Genomic DNA, 19227 nt, shown 5'->3' with positions numbered 1-19227 from the left:
CGGTTAAGTTTGCCAAAGTCCAACCTGTCATTTTGGTGTTTGCTGTTCTTTGGGGTTATCAGTAAAGTATTAATATTTATTTATTTTGCTTTTCTAAACTTTGGGCTTATGTGCAAATCAATAAAACATTTTTTTTAAGTAATGGCCTGGATGAGGCCCAGTCAACAAATTAAATCCTGACAAGACGGTGGTTCATGGGGTGAGCGATTCCCTAATTCCAGGTGAAGTTCCCCAGAAAGGGGATGCTGTGCAGCTTGAGTCTGCTCCTAGATCTAGTTTTGTCATTGAGGCCCAAGCAGATTTGGTGGCTTAGCGTGCTTTTTAAGAGCTTTGGCTGATAGGACATCTACAATATCTCCTGGGCAGAGTCTCCTTACCTATAAAACACTAAACATTTGGAACACAGGTACATAAAGGGATGCCTGCTCCCATTTCAGGCCACTCAGGTATTCAGCTCATCTCCTAATACCCTTCTCCAGATGTCCCCATCAATAGACAGGTGGTGTGATACAGGGTTGTTGTTTATTTGTCTGCAGCACTCCATGCCAGTAATTCCTTTCCTGTGGACAGCAGGGCAACCCACCTATCAGCCAGCCACTCCAGGGCAGATGCTTTTGTAGCTGCCTGCTCCATTGCTGTTGTTTAGTCGTGTCTGACTCTTTGTGACCCCATGGACCAGAGCATGCCAGGCTCTCCTGTCTTCCACTGCCTCCCGCAGTTTGGCCCGCCCCATATGTAACACATAATGTTAGGTGATTGGCAGGTGGGCATGGGTCGGCCAAGATGCCCACCCTTGCTGTAGCACAACAGGCAGTGGGGAAGGGCCAGCCCTACCATCAGGCGGAATGAGGTACCTGCTTCGGGCAGTGGATCCTGAGGGGGCAGGCAGAAATGGCCATCTCCTGAGCTCCTACCCTCTGCTGGCGTACACAGCAATGGGTCCTACATGCACCCTTGTAATGGAGGGCAGTACCTCATCACCAAAGAGTCAATTGCCCATCTTGTTCAGTAGATGGAATGGAGTCGGAGGCAGCAACCACTTTGCTCAGCCAGCAAAATGTCTTGAGCCCCTACTTAACACCTGACAACTTGCCACCATGATATGGTAAGTCTGTGTGGGCCGCTCCCATGCCCTGTGGAGCAGTAACAGGCAGCTTCACAGGTAACACCCTGAACAGACATGAGAGCCGAAAGGCAATATATGCGTACGTATTTTAATCAACCACGCGAAGGAAATGTCTTGACTGTGAATGCACCATCACAGATCCAGCACCACGGACAGAACTTCCAGGACCCGACTCTTCTCAGGGCAGTCTGTGCCCATGCTCAGCCGCAGGGCATCAAGCAGCATTCAAGTTGGGTTAACATGCATCTACTACAAACCAATTTCAAGTGGCTCAGAGCATGAAGGCTGGCTTGATCCTCAAATGACTTGTGCATGTACAGAGGTGTACTAATTTGTGCAATCAATGCTTCCCAGGGCTGAATTCCAGAACCAGTTATTTTAAAACACACACACCTCAACCTGGAATGCATGAAGTGGGATCCAACAAGGGGGCTTCTGGGTGTTTGGACTGGACATTCATGTACCACTGAGTAAGGAAGAAACAGGCAGCGCTTGCCACAAATCTCTGCAGCCACCTGGTGGTCAAATGAAGCCATTTCACTTCCCATTTCCCCCTTTTGCTTGCTTTTCAGCTTTTCCCACTTGTTCATTCCGACCTCAAAAGGGACGCGGGTGGCGCTGTGGGTAAATTCTCAGCGCCTAGGGCTTGCCGATCGCTTGGTCAGCGGTTCGAATCCCCGCGGCGGGGTGAGCTCCCGTCTGCGGTCCCAGCTCCTGCCCACCTAGCAGTTCGAAAGCACCCTAAAAAGTGCAAGTAGATAAATAGGTACCACTTTCTAGCGGGAAGGTAAACGGCGTTTCCGTGTGCTGCGCTAGTGCCGGCTCGCCAGAGCAACTTCGTCACGCTGGCCACGTGACCCGGAAGTGTCTCCGGACAGCGCTGGGCCCCAGCTGGGCACGCAACCCTAGAGTCGGACACGACTAGCCCGTACGGGCAGGGGTACCTTTACCTTTACATTCCTACCTCTAGTGGAAAAACCATGTAACTGCAGCCCCTTATCCCACTGCCTCTAGGCCAGGAATAGCCCTAAACACCTTGACACTCAGCCTCTAGCAGTTTCCCAAAGCTGTCTTTGGACTGCAATTCCCATCATCCCTGACCTGCTAGCTAAGGGATGGTGGGAGTTGTAGTCCATCATCCCTGTCCTGCTAGCTAAGGGATGGTGGGAGTTGTAGTCCATCATCCCTGTCCTGCTAGCTAAGGGATGGTGGGAGTTGTAGTCCAACAACAGCAAGAGACCCAAGGTTGAGAAACACTCCTCTAGCAGAAATGGACCAAAGCTGCAGGATTTATCCACCAGTTGGTGTGCATGTACGAGACCACAGCCCAGTCCTGTTTCTGTATGATGCACACATAAGACTGCAAAAAACCTACATGACTTGGTTTGCTTCCCCATGAGGATTACCAGCTCTGAGATGGTAGCCTAATGCAACATTTTATGGCTATCCCCACCAACTGGGGACCTGTGGTCTTCCAGTTGTTGCTGGACTACATCCCCCATCACTCCTCAACACTGGCCAGGCTGGCTGGAGCTGATGGATATATGACAGGGAGCACGATGCCTGAAGCAGCACAGGGTCCCCACCCTTGCTCCAAATAGTTATGAAACGAGGAAGCGAAGAGGCAGCACAAAACCTGTTGGAAGTCAACAAAACCTACCGGCTGAAGCAGGTGGCGGGGGCTGCATAGAAACACGGCCACTGTTGGATATTCTCTCTGTGTGTGAGAGAACCATTTGTTCCAGAAACACAGAAGAGCAGAGAAGAAGTTTCAAGAAGCAGCTGACATTGTTTTGTCTATGCAAGGACGTTTTCTGTGGGAACTGTTCTTTGAACATGCGCAGTGTGACAGGAAGTACTGATAACAAAGGTTCTGTGAATCTCTTGCTTGCACCTTGCGGTGAGAGAAGCATTGTGTCTTGTACTCTTGTTGGACTCTAAGCATGCCTTGACCATGACCAGTGGGGAATGTCTGTATATATTTGCTACCAATATGCTTTTATGCTTGTCAAGTAAACCTCTACACTTGGCGTCCATGAGTGTTTATCGCCTCCTGTGTGTACCTTCAACCCCTTCCAAGACGCTTCCAAGGAAGGAGCTGTGTTGAGATGTGACACTGCCAAGTATGGATACTGGCACACATGCACAGCCAAAGTAATGCCGGACCCAATCCTTCTCATCCATCAGAGGTTGATGGATTGATCCAACAGCCACAAGTTAGGAAAGTTAGATATAACCTTACTTTCCATTTGACCACCATGGTATTTGAAGCAGAATTGCTCCCCGCAGTGTCTGCGTGGTGCCACCTTCATTCTTTGCACTGGTGCCCCTCAATTTCATTCGGCATCAGGAAACGTTGCTATAGTTTCATTCATTCCCTGCTCCCTTGATGACTACCCTGTTTACTCACCCCTATTGCCTGTAGCAGTTTAGGTCTTTAAAGAAGCTTTGCCATGCGAGTCAGCTGGTTACGAAAACCAAGCTCAGGCTGTCGTGAAGAGGTGGGCGAGAAGGAAAGAGAGGGGCAACAGCAGAGCTACTGTACGCCGGCCAAACACCACAAGAGACAGAGCTTAGGAGCAACAGCAACACCATGTTTATTTCACCGAAAGGAGACACAGGAACGTAACAGGAATACGCATGTGTCAAAATGAGGGACTGGCTATGCAAAGTGGTGTGCAGCACACATACAGGAGCGTGCAAGGAATGGGTGTGGGACTTTAAGTTAACATTTATAAATGGGAAAATACGAACGCCCACTGAAGGGGGGAGACCCACAACAGAGCAATCTGTGGAAACCAGCCATACAGCTGCCCAAGTCTGAGAATTACTGTAACTGTTGTTAGAAGACGCTTTGGAGGAAGACAAACAGAGTTGCCTTGCTCCGGCAAGGACAAAACAGACACGAGGCAGATTCTGTGGTTGCAGGGGCAATGCAATATTAAAAACTTCAGTGGTGAGAGGAGGAGGAGGAGGGGGGGGAGGGGGAGGGGGAGAGTAAAGTGCAGCAGAATTCTCAGCAACACAAGAAAGAGAGGAGACCTTTGCCTCCCCAAAAGGGGAGCTCAGGGTGTGGGGTGAACAAAGCCAGCTCTGGGTGGCTAAGTGTTGGCAAAGGAAGGGGCACTAAATGGGTCCACAGGGGAGTGTCGTTTTGCGGGGGGGGGGGGGGCACAAGAGGATCCCGGTCAGCTTTCTTTGTCCCTTTTCCTCGTTGATCTGAGACAGTGTCTTTTAATGGAGAAAACCTCACCAGATCCAGATGAGAAATAGACACAACTATTGCATTTGCCCGAGGCTAAGAAAATTGAAGTTGGCAGGAGAGGTAAAGGACAGAAACATCCCCTCTCAAGCCCATCATGCATGCAAAAAGCCCAACCTATTACTCCCACAAGTCCTGCCGATACCACTACTTGCCTTTACATACTACACACAGAGAGAGACAGAGAAGGTGTGCATTTCTTAAGGGAATTAGCAGTGAAGGCAGTGACTATAGTGCAGGAAGCAGGGAGAGTCATGGTCCGTGAAGATAACTTGGAGCTGTGTGCTTTTTGGGCTTTGGGCCAGCTCTTTCCACAGGGCTCATTCCTCTTACCCATGCCCCATAGCCTTCATAGCGAAAGTACATTGGGGATTGCAGTTTTGCAAAAGGGCCCCCCACAGAAAAAAGGGCCCACAGAACCACAATGCCCAGGGTTCCTAGGATGGAGGCAGAAGGAAGCTGTGAAAAGATTTATCAGACATTGAAACAATGATTCCCCAACTTTCCTGATCCACAGGAAGTGGAGGACAGAATGGCAACAGGGCACTGTGGTTGGCAGACCCCCTGTTTGCTGCCAAGGGTCCCTCCCCACAACCACACCCCAAACTTCAGGATCACAGTTGGGCTTTGTCCAGGAGGCAGTCCGCATGAAGCCCCCTCTGTCTCACAGACGCCCCACCAGCGGAGGGCAGCGCAAAATTGCAGAGTCCTCACGACAGACACCTCTTCCTGCGATGAAGCCCCTGCAGGTGTGAAGCTGCGTACAAGGCCTCCCCTCTTCTCACCACCTTGTCCAGCCCCAGCTGCTGCAGCTTCTCCACCAGGTTCAAGCTGAAGATGCTGGGCTTGTCCTCCTCCTCCCTCTGCCGCAAGTGAGGTGATCCCAAGGCCCACTCCCCTAGGCCGCCCCAGCGGCAGCGCCATAGGGAGCCCAAAGGAGGAGACAGCCAAGACAGGGTGCCTGAGCCTCTGGGGAAGAGGGCCAAGGCTGAGGCTGCTCCCGCCCCTCTCTGTGCAGAAATGCCTTGCTCCGTCAGCAGAGTCACTAGTCCAAGAGGGGGGTCCTCCTGCTGCTGCTCTTCACAGCTGGGCTCTTCCTGCAGGGGGAGCTGGGGAGGGTGAGGGGGGCTCAGCCCCGTGCCGGACCCACAAGAGGGCACAACTGTATTATAAAGACTGGAGAAGGAAGGGGTGGACACAAAGACAAAAAACCAAAAAAAGAGGAGAGAAATTCAGTTCCATGGACTGGAGGCTGGAGTAGCTGCAGTCACTAAAGGCACGCATAGGACGCTCAGGAACAAGTTCAGCTTCCTTCTGCAGCGGTAGGTGCATTCTTTAATGTGCAGCATCGGTGGCCAAGCAGGTTGGCTCAGGCTGACATTACAGCTCACTAGAAAATCCCCAAGCAGAGCCATGAAAATGCTGAACCTCCTACTATATGTGGGACGTTGGCAACCCAAGAGACTGAGCTAAGAGAACACATACAGAGAACAGGCAGCTTCCCCCAAGTTTGCTGCCATTCAGAGCACAAAAGAGACCAGAACTAAATCAAATAAACGGAGGAGCCACTTCCATCTGAATGCAGCATTCTCTCGCTAAAAATCACAAGCTGTTTGTGGTGCAAATCCTTTTGAGTTGACTCCTGAATTTATTCCTGTTCCATCCTGCAAGGGGACTGAAGGCACAGAACAACAGAACGCTACCCCATGACGTGACTGCCTTGGGCTGTGACTTTGGGGTTGCCATTAAGCCTGGTCAGGTTGAGAACCAGAGGGATTTGATCTATCTATTGGGACCCAATCCAGCAGCAAGTAGGGATTTGCACCGATTGTCTTCAGGGCACAGAGAGGGAGATGCAGATGCCACATAGCTTGGAACTGCCAGGGTTAAAATGGAAAGCCACTATGCGCCATGTTTCTCTATTGGGTGCAGAGTGGAATCTCTCTTTGTAATCTCTGTGGGGAAAGCCCCATAGCCCTCGTTCTGGTCATCAGCACGACAAAACAACCCAGAAGTGCCAATAAAGGCACAAGTGGGGCTGCACCTTCTTCCCACCCTGATGGACTGTGACCCGTTGCTCATTACTGAGACACAGCGGGGGGCGGGGCAGGCAATGTGCCGGCTGGATTTTCCTCGCCCGGGCACTGCCATTGTCAGCCTTCCCCAACCTGGACCTTTTCGGGCATTGTTGGACTCCAACTCCCATCAGCACGGCCAGTGGCCAGGGATGATGGGAGTTGTAGTCACAATGACCTTGGGAGGCGCCAGGATACGGGCAGCTGCCCTTGAGCTGGCCCTGTAGCACATCTACAGATGCTAACAGGCTGGGTGCCATGCCTGAACTAACCCAGAGATTCTGAATGTGTGAATCTGTTTTTAGGGGACCGGAGAAAAGGGCAGGCACAGGTAGCGACACTGCCTCCTGCTGGTTGAAAACGCCACGAGGACAGAGACACACTGAGCCATAACTTCTTTGCTCACAAACACTGCCATTCATTGCTCTCGTTATCAGAAGTTCATGTTATAAACCAGTCACACAAGTCAGTTGTCTGTTCCTCTTCCTGGCCCCTTCTCCCTACTCCTCTGTGCATTCAAGGAAATTGGAGTAAGGGAGGCAGCCCTTTCAGTCTGACCCCGCAATATTAGTGCCACTTTAACCTGTGCAAAGCAGATGGGTTAGTGCTAAGGCTAGAGAGAAAGGTTAGTGGGTTAATAGATGTGGCTGCGCCCAGTGGCTGAATGTAGCTGCCTGTCCCCACCATCAAATCCTCTTCTTTTCGTGTTCTTCAAAGCAAGGCAGTGCAGTGCAGTGGTCAGAGTGCTGGGCTGGGAGAACAGGAGTCCTAAACCAAACTTGCTGGGTGGCCTTGGGTCAGTCACTGCCTCTTAGCCTCTCCTACCCTCACGGGGCTGTTGCAAGGATAAAATGGGGAGGAGGAAGGAGCATGGATACTACCCTTGAAAGAAAGGGTAATAAGTAATCAATGGCCTGTAGCATATGGTTTGGGGCTGGGAAGTCGATTCACAAGTCAGTAGGGCTGCCTGTGGACCGCCCCTCCCATAAGATATCAAACAGATACAGAACTATATGACTTTTAGAAGTTGTCTGAAGGCAGCTCTGTACAGGGAAGTTTTTAATGGTCAATGTTTTTATTGCGTTCTTAGTATTTTGTTGGGAGCCGCCCAGAGTGGCTGGGGCAACCCAGTCAGATGGGAGGCATATAAATAATAATAATAATAATAATAATAATAATAATAATAATATTTATTATTAGGGTTTTTAAAAAGCTGGAGATTTTCTTAAACAGGTACTTTAAAAAGGCTTTTAATTTTGGACAGCTTGTTTTTTTAAAAAAGGGAATTGTATATTATGATATGTGGACTTTAATATTATAAAAAAACAAACAAACCTTAAGGCTGTTACTTACAAGGTTCTCCAGTTATACAGGTCAATGTGGTTGCTGCATTTCAGGGGGTTGGACTAGATGATCCTTTGGGACCCTCTTCCAACTCTATGATTCTATAACTAGTATATGAATAGAGTGTATTTGAAGGTGGCGTTTATAAGGCTGCCACTTTTCTTTCTTTCTGTTATTCTCGTATTGCTCAAAATTATTGCCATTAGCCAACCTGAATTCTAGGGACAGGGAATGAATCCTGCTGCAAGAGTTTTTTTATCGTTAAAAGAGCACATAAGAAGGCTTGGATTCCCTTCGGGTGGGGAGGGCCAGCTCATTCAACCTCTGATTCCTCTGAACCCTGGGCAGGAAACTTCCCGTTCTCCTTCATAAAAACAAGAGACAAGTGGAGGAGGAAGGCTGCTGCAGCAGCTGCCGATTGACCTAAGGGTCCCGTGGAAATATTTTTATCAGACACATCAAGACTTGACATTGGTTCAAGGCAAGGCTCCACATCACCTGGGAGGAGCCCACTCTGACTTCTTAAGCCATCGTGATGTTCAGGGACTCCTCCAGGTTATGGCTTAATGTGGATCAGAGCAACAACAACAGCAAAAAGGTTTCAAACCCCAGCTGCTCTTAAGATGCCACAGCTTGGGCTCCAGGAAATGTGGAGCAAGTGTGCGTCTGACCATGTGCAGAGTGCCTTTCCTTCTGAACATCAGCGCCCCCTCCCCAGTGCCTTATATTAAAGGGCAGGACCCTCAAGGTCTCGCAGGTGGACTTTCCAGACAGGTTTGAGCCGCAGCACCTGAGAAGGAGCCACATGACCACTTTTGGGTGCCTGCATTTTCCTAGATAAAGGCCTTGGTCCTCCTCTGCAGGCATCAGCTGATGGGCCTTGGGATCCCTTGTCCTCAAGCCAGCATTGCTCAAGAAGGAGAGTGAACGGGTGAGGGAAGTTTCCTTGCCCAGCTCTCCCCAGGTAGGATAGAGAGAAAAGAGGCAGGGAAGAGGTTTCTTACTTCGGAGCCCACCCCATCAATACGCCAAGGGCTGCAGGAGATGCCCATACCGGGGTCAGCAGTGCCTAGGATCCAAAATGGTGGGGAGGGAGATTGCAGGTTAAAAATGGCAGACAAGACACACACAGAGGGAAATCCTCCATACGGCGATGCCAGAGGAGCAGAAGCAAAAGGACGATGGAAAGCTGGCGGAAGGGAGGACCACAGAGGATGCTTACCTGGGTGTCACCATGGTAACCTCGTTGCTAGGGTGCGAGAAGCAACAGGTGGTGATGGTGAAAGTAGGCGGGGTCTGGGGCAGATTGTTAACGGAGTGAAATACTGAAACGGACAGGAAAACGGAGGGTTAATGAGTGGGGCAGGGTGGTGTTGGTGGGGCGTGGAGACAGACAGAGACAAATGCCAGGTTATCTAAGGGGGAGCTATAGAGGAAGACGTTTTTCGTAAATGCCAACAGGGATGAAGCTCTCTCCCTCTGCCCCCAACCCCTTCATGTTGTTCGAGGTGATTTTCAGGAAATGCTTTACCTGTGGGAAAGGACTTCCCTCACAATCAACTTGTGGACTGTGTGGGCTGTGTTCAACTTAAGTTTTACTCAGGACAGACCCCCCTCAAATAAATGGTCCTCATATCTCCATTTTAATGGAGTGGGACGTAAGCTGAATACAAACCCAAAGGTCTAGGTGCTTTTGCAGAGGTCAGGTCTTAGCAATGGCTGTTTGCCCCATGTTTATGCTAGTTATTGTGAAGTATTAAAAAAAATGAAAGGAAATTGCAAGTACAGTGGGATTTTTGACAATGTAAGCAGGGTATTTCCCCCCATCCTTCCTGAATTGTCCTCTTCTCTCCCCCCCCACCTGTGCCCCCAAATACTATTTTGCTCCCACCTTCGAATTAGAAAGGGCAACTTCAAGAGTTATAAATTCATGGCTTGCGAGTGGTCAGCAGAGAGAAATCAAGGAGAAATCAAACCGTCAGCTTTGAAGTTGAAGTTTTAACGTGAAGCTTTCACGTTAAAACACACAAACCTGAGGTGGTGGAACTTATTCTTAAACGAGACTGCCAAACCACCACCTAGGTATACCTCACAGGGGGAAAAAATATGGGTGTTTTGTTTGTGGTATCCCTGCTCCCAAGCGGACAAGGGAGACGGGACTGACTGGCAGAACTGGGGGTCACTAGAACAGCAGCCCCCCAGCCTGCGAGCCCCTAGCAGTTCAGGGCAAGACACAAACACACACAACAGCTGCCAATTTGCTACAGAGCACCTCAACAGTTGGTTCACAAAATGGCTGCCAGTGGACTTCAAGCAAAAGTAGTGTGACTCGGGGACACGGACGCCAACTTCTCAAGATGATTGAGGGGGCCCGATGCAACATCCTGACGTTGCGAGGAGCTGGGAGGTGGAGCCAAAGGCCCTCTGAACACTGAGGGGGGCTCAATGCCCCCCTCAAAAAAAGGACCTTGTGGGGGCCAAAAGTGCCTCAGTCCCTAGGATCTGGCGCATATGCTCAGATTGTGGTTATCACACCACGGGGATGCCATATGACAGAAACTTGTCCGGGAAACTCCCCAAGCTTTCCTACTGGCATACAACCTTTAGAAATGAACCAACGGACTCACCACTAGGCCTTTCCTTGGCCTTGGCAGGTGTCGAGGTAGCAAGGGCCGGGAAGGAGCCTGCATCCACATCGTCTTCTTCCAGGTCATTCAGGTTGTAGACCTCCTCCAGGTCTGTGTCAAGCTGCCGGAAATCTTTGGTAAGCACACCTGGCCGAGGGTCCAGGATCCCTGCCAGGTGAGGTCGGGCTAGCTGCTGCCAGTGGTGGAGGGTCATGGAGCCTAAAGAGAGACCGGGAGGGAAAGGGACAAAGGCAGGAATGCAAGCGATGCCAAGTAACTTGCGTTTAAAGTCAACTGGCCAAGGTTAGCAAAGCTGGACAGAAGCAAGATTATCAAACACCTTGCAACAGGACTGGTCCAGCTCCTTAGTGTTAAGTTTTGTACTCCATATCTTTAGAGCCAGAGAATAGCCAGAAACATAAAGGTGAAGGGTAAAGGGACCCCTGACCATTAGGTCCAGTCGTGACCGACTCTGGGGTTGAGGCACTCATCTCGCTTTATTGGCTGAGGGAGCCGGCATACAGCTTCCGGGTCATGTGGCCAGCATGACTAAGCCGCTTCTGGCAAACCAGAGCAGTGCACGGAAACGCCGTTTACCTTCCCGCCAGAGGGATACCTATTTATCTACTTGCACTTTGACGTGCTTTCGAACTGCTATGTTGGCAGAAGCAGGGACCGAGAAACGGGAGATCACCCCATCGCGGGGATTCAAACCGCTGACCTTCTGATCGGCAAGTCCTAGGCTCTGTGATTTAACCCACAGCGCCACCTGCGTCCCTAACATAGAAACATAGACCTGACTAATTGCCAGTTGTACTGACACTTTTGATGCTGAGGGTACAGATCTTCCCCCAAGCCCCAATCCATCCCATTAAAGCTGGAAATACTCTTGCACTGAGAAGCTGCATAAACGGGGGTTTTCCTCAAGCAGATCCCAGAGCCATGGACAGGCACTTTTTCCTTGCAACCCCAGTTTTCACTTTCCCTCTTTTCCAGGGCAAGGGATCATGGGGCTCAGAGGCGCCACCTTCTTAATATGATTGAGGGGGCTCATGTGCAACACTGTGCAAGAGCATGACATCATGCACACAACATTGCACAATGTCATGAGGAGCCAGGAGGCCGAGCCAAACACCCCCTGAATATTGGGGGGCTCAGCCCCTTAAAAAAAATAATGGGAGGGGAACTGCCTCAGCGCCTTGGCGCACCAGATGGGGATTCTTTAACTAGATTTCACTCCCTCCCACACATTTCCCATCATCCTTGACCACTGGTCCTGTTAGCTAGGGATGATGGGAGTTCTAGTCCAAAAACAGCTGGAGGGCCACCACTAATTTAAGATGTTTCAGCTTGTGTTGAAAACTGCTTAGAGATCTGTTTAAACCCGAAGTGGTATGTAAAGTGTATAAACAAATAAATGAATACTGCCAAATGACTTTTTAAGAACAATCACATGCTTCCAGTCCCTATGCACTTGCAAGCTAATTCAACAGACGGACGCATCGGAATAAATTCAGCAAAATATAGCCCAAAGTGTCCCACGGATCACCCACTCCCCCCAAGGGAGCATCCCTGCCCCCCAGATCTTGACTGCCGTCTCCCACTGACCTTCCAGAGGCTTGATGATTTGAAGCTTGTCGGGGAAACAAGAGAAGGAGCCCAGAGAGAACCCGGAACCGCCAGAGCTGCCCGAATAGTTGGTGCCGGTGGACGTGATGCTTTCGTTGGGTGTGAGGAACCCGCTGGAGTCCTCCGCGTCTCTCGCCAGCCGCCTCAGCTTGCTTTCCCTCTCCATCTCGAAGAACGAGCGCTCAGTGCTGTGGCTTTCCTGGCGGGCCGACAAGCACCGGACGGCAGCTTCCAAGTCGTGCCGGCCAGGTGTGCCCGGTGTGCCAGCCTCACGCCGGCTAAATGAAACCACAGAACAGGGAGTGGAATTAGCCACGCTGATCACTGCCACCAGCAAGGCCTGTGGTGTTGTACAGGAGACAGGTCTCTGCTCCGAGGAAACTACCATCTGAAAATAGGTTGTGGCAAGGTGCCTATGCCGTGTCTTGGCAGGACTCACCGCGCTTCGTCCGGCCCTTCAGAAGCATGGCCGTCCTGCCCCTCCAGGCCTCCGGCAATGGGGCTGTCTGAACCATAGAAGCTGGTGCGCGGGGTGCTCAGGCGGCTGCAGCCCAGCGAGGAAAATTTGGGAGAGTACACAGGGAGGCTCAGGGGAGACTCTGCCCGCGATCTGGCTTTCGCCACCTGGTTCACAGCCTTCACCGTCTCAAAGACCCGACGGACACCCCTGAGATCAACACACAAGGCGGAGACAGGGTCAGTAGTGGGAAAGAAAGGGAGGTCATGGCAGGGCAGGACTCTGGCAATATGGCGCCCTGAGCAAGGACAAAATTAGCATGCCTCCCCCTCCCATATTTCTTAATTTGTCATAGTAATTCCTTTTGGTCCAGTTGCTTTTTTAAATGGATCTTCTCGTGGTACTAATATAGGCCAGGATTTCCCATTGGACTAGAACTCCCATCATCCCTGACCACTGGTCCTGCTAGCTAGGGATGATGGGAGTTGTAGTCCAAGAGCAGCTGGAGACCCAAGATTGGGAAATCCTGATGTTGTTGTTATTTTGTGCCCCCTCAGCTCAGCGCCCTGTGCTGGGGAACCATCTGCAGCACCCTAAATTTTGCACTGGTTCCTCCTCCTCTGGTCCCTGAAAGTTACCTTTCCTAACCCTAGCTCTGCCCCCAACCCAAGTTTTTAAACCAGGGATGGGGAAACCTGCTGCTGTCCCCGGCCTCCATCATTCCTGGCCACTGGTCCTGCTGACGGGGGCTGATGGGAAATGGAGTCCAAGGACAGCTGGAGAGCTACACAGGTTCTCCCCTGCCATCATTCCGTATATAAAATTTTTATTAAATTTTCTGTTTTACAATTTAAAGTACTCCTTTTTACATCCTTAAAATATCAATGACTTCCCTTCTTCTCTTTCCATGGTTCATTTTACATATCATAAATCCCTGCGTATTTTACAGAAACTATACCATTCAGCATTCCATTCTTGCATCCATCATAACTTACTTACACTGTTGAATTCATTATCTTAATGCTGCCAACGTTTTCCGGTGTACACAATTTCCCCCCATATATTCAATCAACATTTTCCAATCTTCTCTAAACCTATGTTCTTCTTGTTCTCTTATTCTATATGTTAAGTCTGCAAGCTGTGCATATTCCGCCAGCTTAAGTTGCCATTCTCCTTTAGTTGGGACCTCACTCGTTTTCTAATTTTTGGGCTAACAAAACACGCCCCCCCCCCCCCGCCATCATTCTGAATTTCACCTGCTGATTCAAAGGTTCCTCCTCTTTCCCCTGTTTGGCTTCAGAGGTTGTGCTGCATTCACAACGCCATCCTCTGAGAGCTTCTTGCTCTCGCCACTCATTTTTATGGGTCTATCTTGCACCCATGAACACACACAGCAGGTATCTTGCGCCCTTCCCACTTACTTGCACTCTGAGGAACCAGAGCTGTCCACGCTCTTTCTCATCGTGCCCTTGATCTCTGCAGCCAGGGAATCCTGCAATTCAAAAAGTCACAGTGGGCAGGTGGTCTTTCACTAGTAAAAGATGCTCAGGGAATTCCCAGAATCATTTTCTTTTTCTTCTACTCCACTTGTGCTTCCCCAGGAGGTAGGAACAGAGAGCAGGGCAGACTGGGCTGGCTAAAACCCTCACCCATAACCGTGGGGGGGCTTCTGTGCCTGTGTTCAAACCAGACAGGAATGTCAGACTGGGGAATGGGGAAGTGAGGAAAACAATCTGGAGCTGCTTGGTGGTCGGACTGTGCATGCTCAGAGGCACTGTTAGCATGGTTCATGGAACAGAACCCATTGAGGAAAAACCAAATCCCCATAATTCAGTCCTGACTCAAATGAAATCCCGAGGCGGGCAATTAAAATGTTAAAAGTTAAATAAACCTTGTGGAGGGAGGAGTGTTAAGATATATAGAAGTGTGCATATGGTTGATTTGAATATGTTATTATTGAATATGTATACCCAATGTATCAGCCGCCTGGGGGGTTTCACTGTGTTTTGGTGGTTGGTAAAAAATAAAATATTTTTTTCAAAAAAATGAAATCCCGAGGCATGCCCTTCTTTATTCCACTTTCCCCTCCTCCCTCACTGAGGACTAGGAGCTTGAAATGCACCTGTTGTAATGTGACAGAAGCAACCTGGCTGCTCTTCCCAATAAGGAGACATGCTCTTCGTCTCCTCCTAAAATAACCATCTTCTGCCATCCCCACTGCTCTGCCTCCTATCAAGAGTACTCTCTTTTACAAACCAATTCTGTTTCCCCAATACCTCCTCCTTTACGCAGCCCCCCCCTCCCCCAAGATGCGCTGTACTTACCAGGGGCAAAAAAGTAGGGGAGCTGTGACGGTGGATGGTGCTGTTGGGGAGGCTGCGGTTCCGGAGGTTTTTCATCTCCTCCTGGGCTTCGTGCAACATTGCCCCACACTCCACGTATTTCTCCTGCAGGTCTCGGAGCTGAAAGTGAAAGAGGAGAGGCATCCCATCTTAATCAGGCCAAGCCACAATGAGAGGAGAAACTAGGGGCTCCCTGTGCAGCTTGTTTTACTCTAGAATTGATTTGCAGTGCATAACTCTGCTACAACTCTGGCCCAGTATACCTGAAGGAGCATCACCTGGACACTGAGGTCCAGCGCTGAGGGCCTTCTGGTGGTTCCCTCACTGCGAGAAGCAAGGCTACAGGGAACCAGGCAGATGGCTTTCTCGGTAGTGGCGCCCTTTGATGTACCTTTGGGGACTATAGTCATACCGGCTTTAGGTTGTATGTTTTCAGGTTGTGCACCGCGCCAAACCTGGAAGTACCGGAACGGGTTACTTCCGGGCGTCAGCACTCGCGCATGCACAGAAGTGCCGACCCGCGCGTGTGCAGACGTGGCGCTGTGGGTTGCGAACGTGCATCCCACACGGATCACGTTCGCAACCCGAGCGTCCACTGTATTAATTTGCTGGTGAAGATTTATCATTGAAACAGTTCGTTATCCTGGAAGAACTGTACTGTGCTGCTGTGCTCGGAGCACCCTATTGCGACGTTCAGAGTACCCATCATCTCACGTCTGTAGGATATTGACTGTGGGAAAGGCATTCTGCCTCCGTTTCTGTGATCTTCGACAGTGACTTAACCATCCTACCATTCCTGTTCACGGAACATTTATTTGATTGCTGTTAGTTTGTGACTCCAGGCACATATTATATGTCTTCTGCTTATGAATATTGAAACAGCATGGCATTATAAAAATATTGCCAGTATATTATTAGCTGATGTGTTGCTTGTTGTTGTTCAGATTCCTCTCTGTACTGGACAGGTGCAACCAGCCATCACCCACCAACACCACCCCTGCCACCCCGTCTCCAAAGATACAAACCTCTGTTCGTAGCTGCTGCTGAACCTCCTTGGCAGCAGCAAGATGCTGCTGTAGCTCCTCCACTTCTGAACCATACTGGAGGAAGAAAGATAAGAGTTATTGCCACCAGGAACATCCACAGGGCCCTTGGGGCTTTGTTTTTTTTTTTTTTTAATGATTTTACAATTATAAGAATATGGCAATACAATCATACACATTCATATTTAAAGATCCCTCCGAATATCTGGACTTCCCACCTTCCCCTCCATGGGTCCTATTGTCAACCCTTTCAACTGCATATTATTCAGCAGTTCATATTTTGTAACACTCCATTGTCTCCATAGTACAGTTGTACCTCGGTAGTCTGACGGAATCCGTTCCGGACGTCCGTTCGACTTCCAAAATGTTCGGAAACCAAGACGCAGCTTCCGATTGGCTGCAGGAAGCTCATGCAGCCAATCAGAAGCCGTGTCGGACGTTCGGCTTCCAAAAAAATGTTCAAAAACCGGAACACTCACTTCAGGTTTTTGATCGTTCAGGAGCCGGAACATTTGACACCCAATCAAGCTGAGGAACCCTCCCCACACCCTCCCATAATTCCACTCTCCCCACACACTCTTTGTTACAAGTTTTGGTATTCTTGCACTCTTTATAAAGACTTGAGGAATGAGATCAACCCTCTTTTATTGTCCATTCCGGGTCGCACAGCCACTGCCACAGTGTCCTTTCTCTTGGCAGATCAATATGAGAAGCTGACAGCAAAGGTTGCAAGGTTTTTAGCTGGGGCAATCCGAATAAGATCCACTATTTGACTATTGATTCAAAACCCTAAAATGTATTTTATATAATTGACTTTTCATTTCTATTCTTTGTCTGTTGTATTGTTGTTTTATTGCCATCGCCGATGGCTGGCGCAAATAAAATTCATTCATTCATTCATTTGGTCTTCTTGGTTCCTGAGCTTCCTGGTCACTTTTGCCATTTCGGCATAATCCAAGAGTTTAATTGGTTGTTGTTTTTTTAATTAAAGGGAGTGCTGAACACATTGACACATCCACCACAACACAGGGCTGCTCATCTTGACTTCCTAGATATGCTAGGAATGTTCCCTTGTATCACACCCACCTCCCTGAGGCACCCTTGACTTCACAAAGGAGCAGCCTTGTTTCTGGGTGCACTCTGGGTGCCCATTCTGGCCCCAACCGGCCCTTTGCTTTATGCTTACCGCGCGGCACTTCTGCTGCAGCTCCACAATCTGTGCCAGCAGCTGGCTGATCTCCTCCTGCTGCCGTGCGGTGTCCTCCGTCTTGCGGGCCAGCTCCTCGGAGAGCAGGACCACTTCTCGACTAGCATCCGCTATGGGAAGAGACACACAGGATCATTACAACTCAAGAGACACCAGTAGCATGCAACGCACCAGGACGCAGCTTCCAATATGCCCACAGCAGGATCCAGCAGACCAGAAAGTGGGGCAAAGCTTTCTGCCACCCCAGCCCACTCCACCCACCCTCCACCACCCCCGTACATGTTTTCTGTCCCACAGAGGTCCAGCTCTGAGGTTCTTCTGGTGGTTCCCTCACTGGGAGGTTACAGGGAACCAGGCAGAGGGCCTTCTCGGTAGTGGTGCCCTCCCTGTGGAACGCCCTCCCATCAGATGTCAAGGAGATAAACAACGATCTGACTTTTAGAAGACATCTGAAGGCAGCCCTGTTTAGGGAAGTTTTAATGTTTGATGTTTTATTGTGTTTTTAATATTCTGTTGGGAGCCGCCCAGAGTGGCTGGGAAAACCCAGCCAGTGGGTGGGGTATTTTATTATTGTTGTTGTTGTTGTTGTTGTTGTTGTTGTTGTTGTTGTTGTTAGTGTGCCCCACCTTCCTTAAGCATCCATGAAAGTCAGCAACGTCTGTAATCAGAGGTCATTTTAAGCCGTCCTTTCCCACGTCAAAAGCCACCTTCTTTCATATATGCCCCACACCTCAAGTATTTTTTAGTTATGATGGTACTAGAGGCGGAACATGTATGAATCGTCTCCTTCCACAGAAGGTGGTTGGGATCAGAACCTCACTTTTGGAGTCTGTACACATGCTTTGTGGTGCAGCAGTTAAGACTAGGACCTCGGCGACCAGGGTTCAAATCCCCACTCAGCCATGAATAAAAGCTTGCAGGATGTGACCCTGAGACAGTCCCTACCTGTCAGCGGGGATTCAGTGAAGAGGGGGAGAGTCGTGTGTGTCACCTTGTGCTCCTTTGAGAAACGGTGGGACATAAATGCATGAATGTGTTTTAATGGAAGCTCTTGCTGTGTGCTCCTATGTGTATCTTACTCAGAAGCAGGACCACTGAGCTCAAGGGGACTTACTCCCAGGTAAGTGTGTATAGCAGGGATGGGGAACCTTTTTTTGTTTGTTTACACCAAGAGCCATGCTCCCTCTTTGCCAACCCTCCGAGGGCAGGGCAACACACATGTGTAAATATGTGCCCCCCACACACACCTCCTTTCTCACACACACAGAAAAATAATAGAGGACTGTTTCAAAACTTAATTCCAGAGCAGAGGCAGGTCAGAGCAGATACAGAGGACTGGGTTATTCTTTGCCTCCCCACCCCACCAGAACCCCCCCCCCCAAATATCATCCCTCCAGTCCTGGAATTACCGTATTTTTCGCCCCATAGGACGCACTTTTTCCCCTCCAAAAATGAAGGGGAAATCTGGGTGCGTCCTATGGGGCGAATGCAGGCTTTCGCTGAAGCCTGGAGAGCGAGAGGGGTCGGTGCGCACCGACCCCTCTCGCTCTCCAGGCTTCAGGAAGCTCTGCGCAACCCTCGGGAGACCGGCTCCGAGGGTTGCGCAGAGCTGCCTGCAGTCCCCGGCTCAGCACAGCTCTGCGCGGCCATCCGGAGCGGGGCACTAAGTCCCGCCCCGCTCCGGATGGCGGTGCAGAGCTGCCTGCAGTCCCGGGATCAGCGCACCTCTCCCCATCGCCAGCCCCACAAGCTCGGGGGACAGCGGGGAGGCAGAGCGTGCCTTCCCACTGTTCCCCGACCTGGTTCTTCCAGCCCCGCACCTGGGGGGGAAATAATTTTTTTTCTTTATTTCCCCCCCAAAAAACTAGGTGCGTCCTATGGGCCGGAGCGCCCAAGGGGCGCAAAATACGGTATTGCCTGAAAGCAGCCTTCTATTGGTATTAATAGGGCTTTAATTTCAAGCTCCCTGCCCAAAACTAAGAACCTACAAAATTGCTCCACGCAGTCGATCATCAGCTTCTGCTCCTGTTCCTCATATTGAGAGGTTTCCGTGGCAATGCTTGTGACCTGGGTTCAAAGAGACAGACATATATCACATTAAGGGGTTATTTTTAT

At 50.1% G+C, this 19227-nt stretch overlaps 1 protein-coding gene across 9 annotated transcripts in view; it reads right to left on the bottom strand.

Moving 5' to 3' along the window:
- Positions 1-3701: 3701 nt before the first annotated feature.
- LOC310690536 (trafficking kinesin-binding protein 1-like) overlaps positions 3702-19227 on the bottom strand; it is a 54449-nt gene continuing 38923 nt past the window's right edge. For 5 of the 9 annotated variants that reach the window (XM_083469654.1, XM_083469655.1, XM_083469656.1 and 2 more), the window contains 10 exons: positions 19101-19179; positions 17092-17222; positions 15888-15962; positions 14845-14982; positions 13942-14012; positions 12503-12730; positions 12043-12341; positions 10435-10653; positions 9030-9132; positions 3702-5564 (listed from right to left, as the gene is read on the bottom strand). In XM_083469654.1, the coding sequence (XP_083325780.1) occupies positions 5099-5564; positions 9030-9132; positions 10435-10653; positions 12043-12341; positions 12503-12730; positions 13942-14012; positions 14845-14982; positions 15888-15962; positions 17092-17222; positions 19101-19179 (1809 nt within the window). In that variant the 3' untranslated portion in view covers positions 3702-5098. Of the gene's footprint in view, positions 5565-5841; positions 7299-8811; positions 9133-10434; positions 10654-12042; positions 12342-12502; positions 12731-13941; positions 14013-14844; positions 14983-15887; positions 15963-17091; positions 17223-19100; positions 19180-19227 lie in introns of those variants that run through there. The other 4 variants (XR_014518103.1, XR_014518106.1, XR_014518104.1 and 1 more) reach the window with 4 other exon arrangements.

This window comes from Podarcis liolepis (assembly GCF_965112155.1).
Source record: "Podarcis liolepis genome assembly, chromosome: 13".
Taxonomy (NCBI): domain Eukaryota; kingdom Metazoa; phylum Chordata; class Lepidosauria; order Squamata; family Lacertidae; genus Podarcis; species Podarcis liolepis.
Note: the sequence above shows the minus strand (reverse complement) of the source record. Positions and strands in the feature narration are given on the sequence as shown.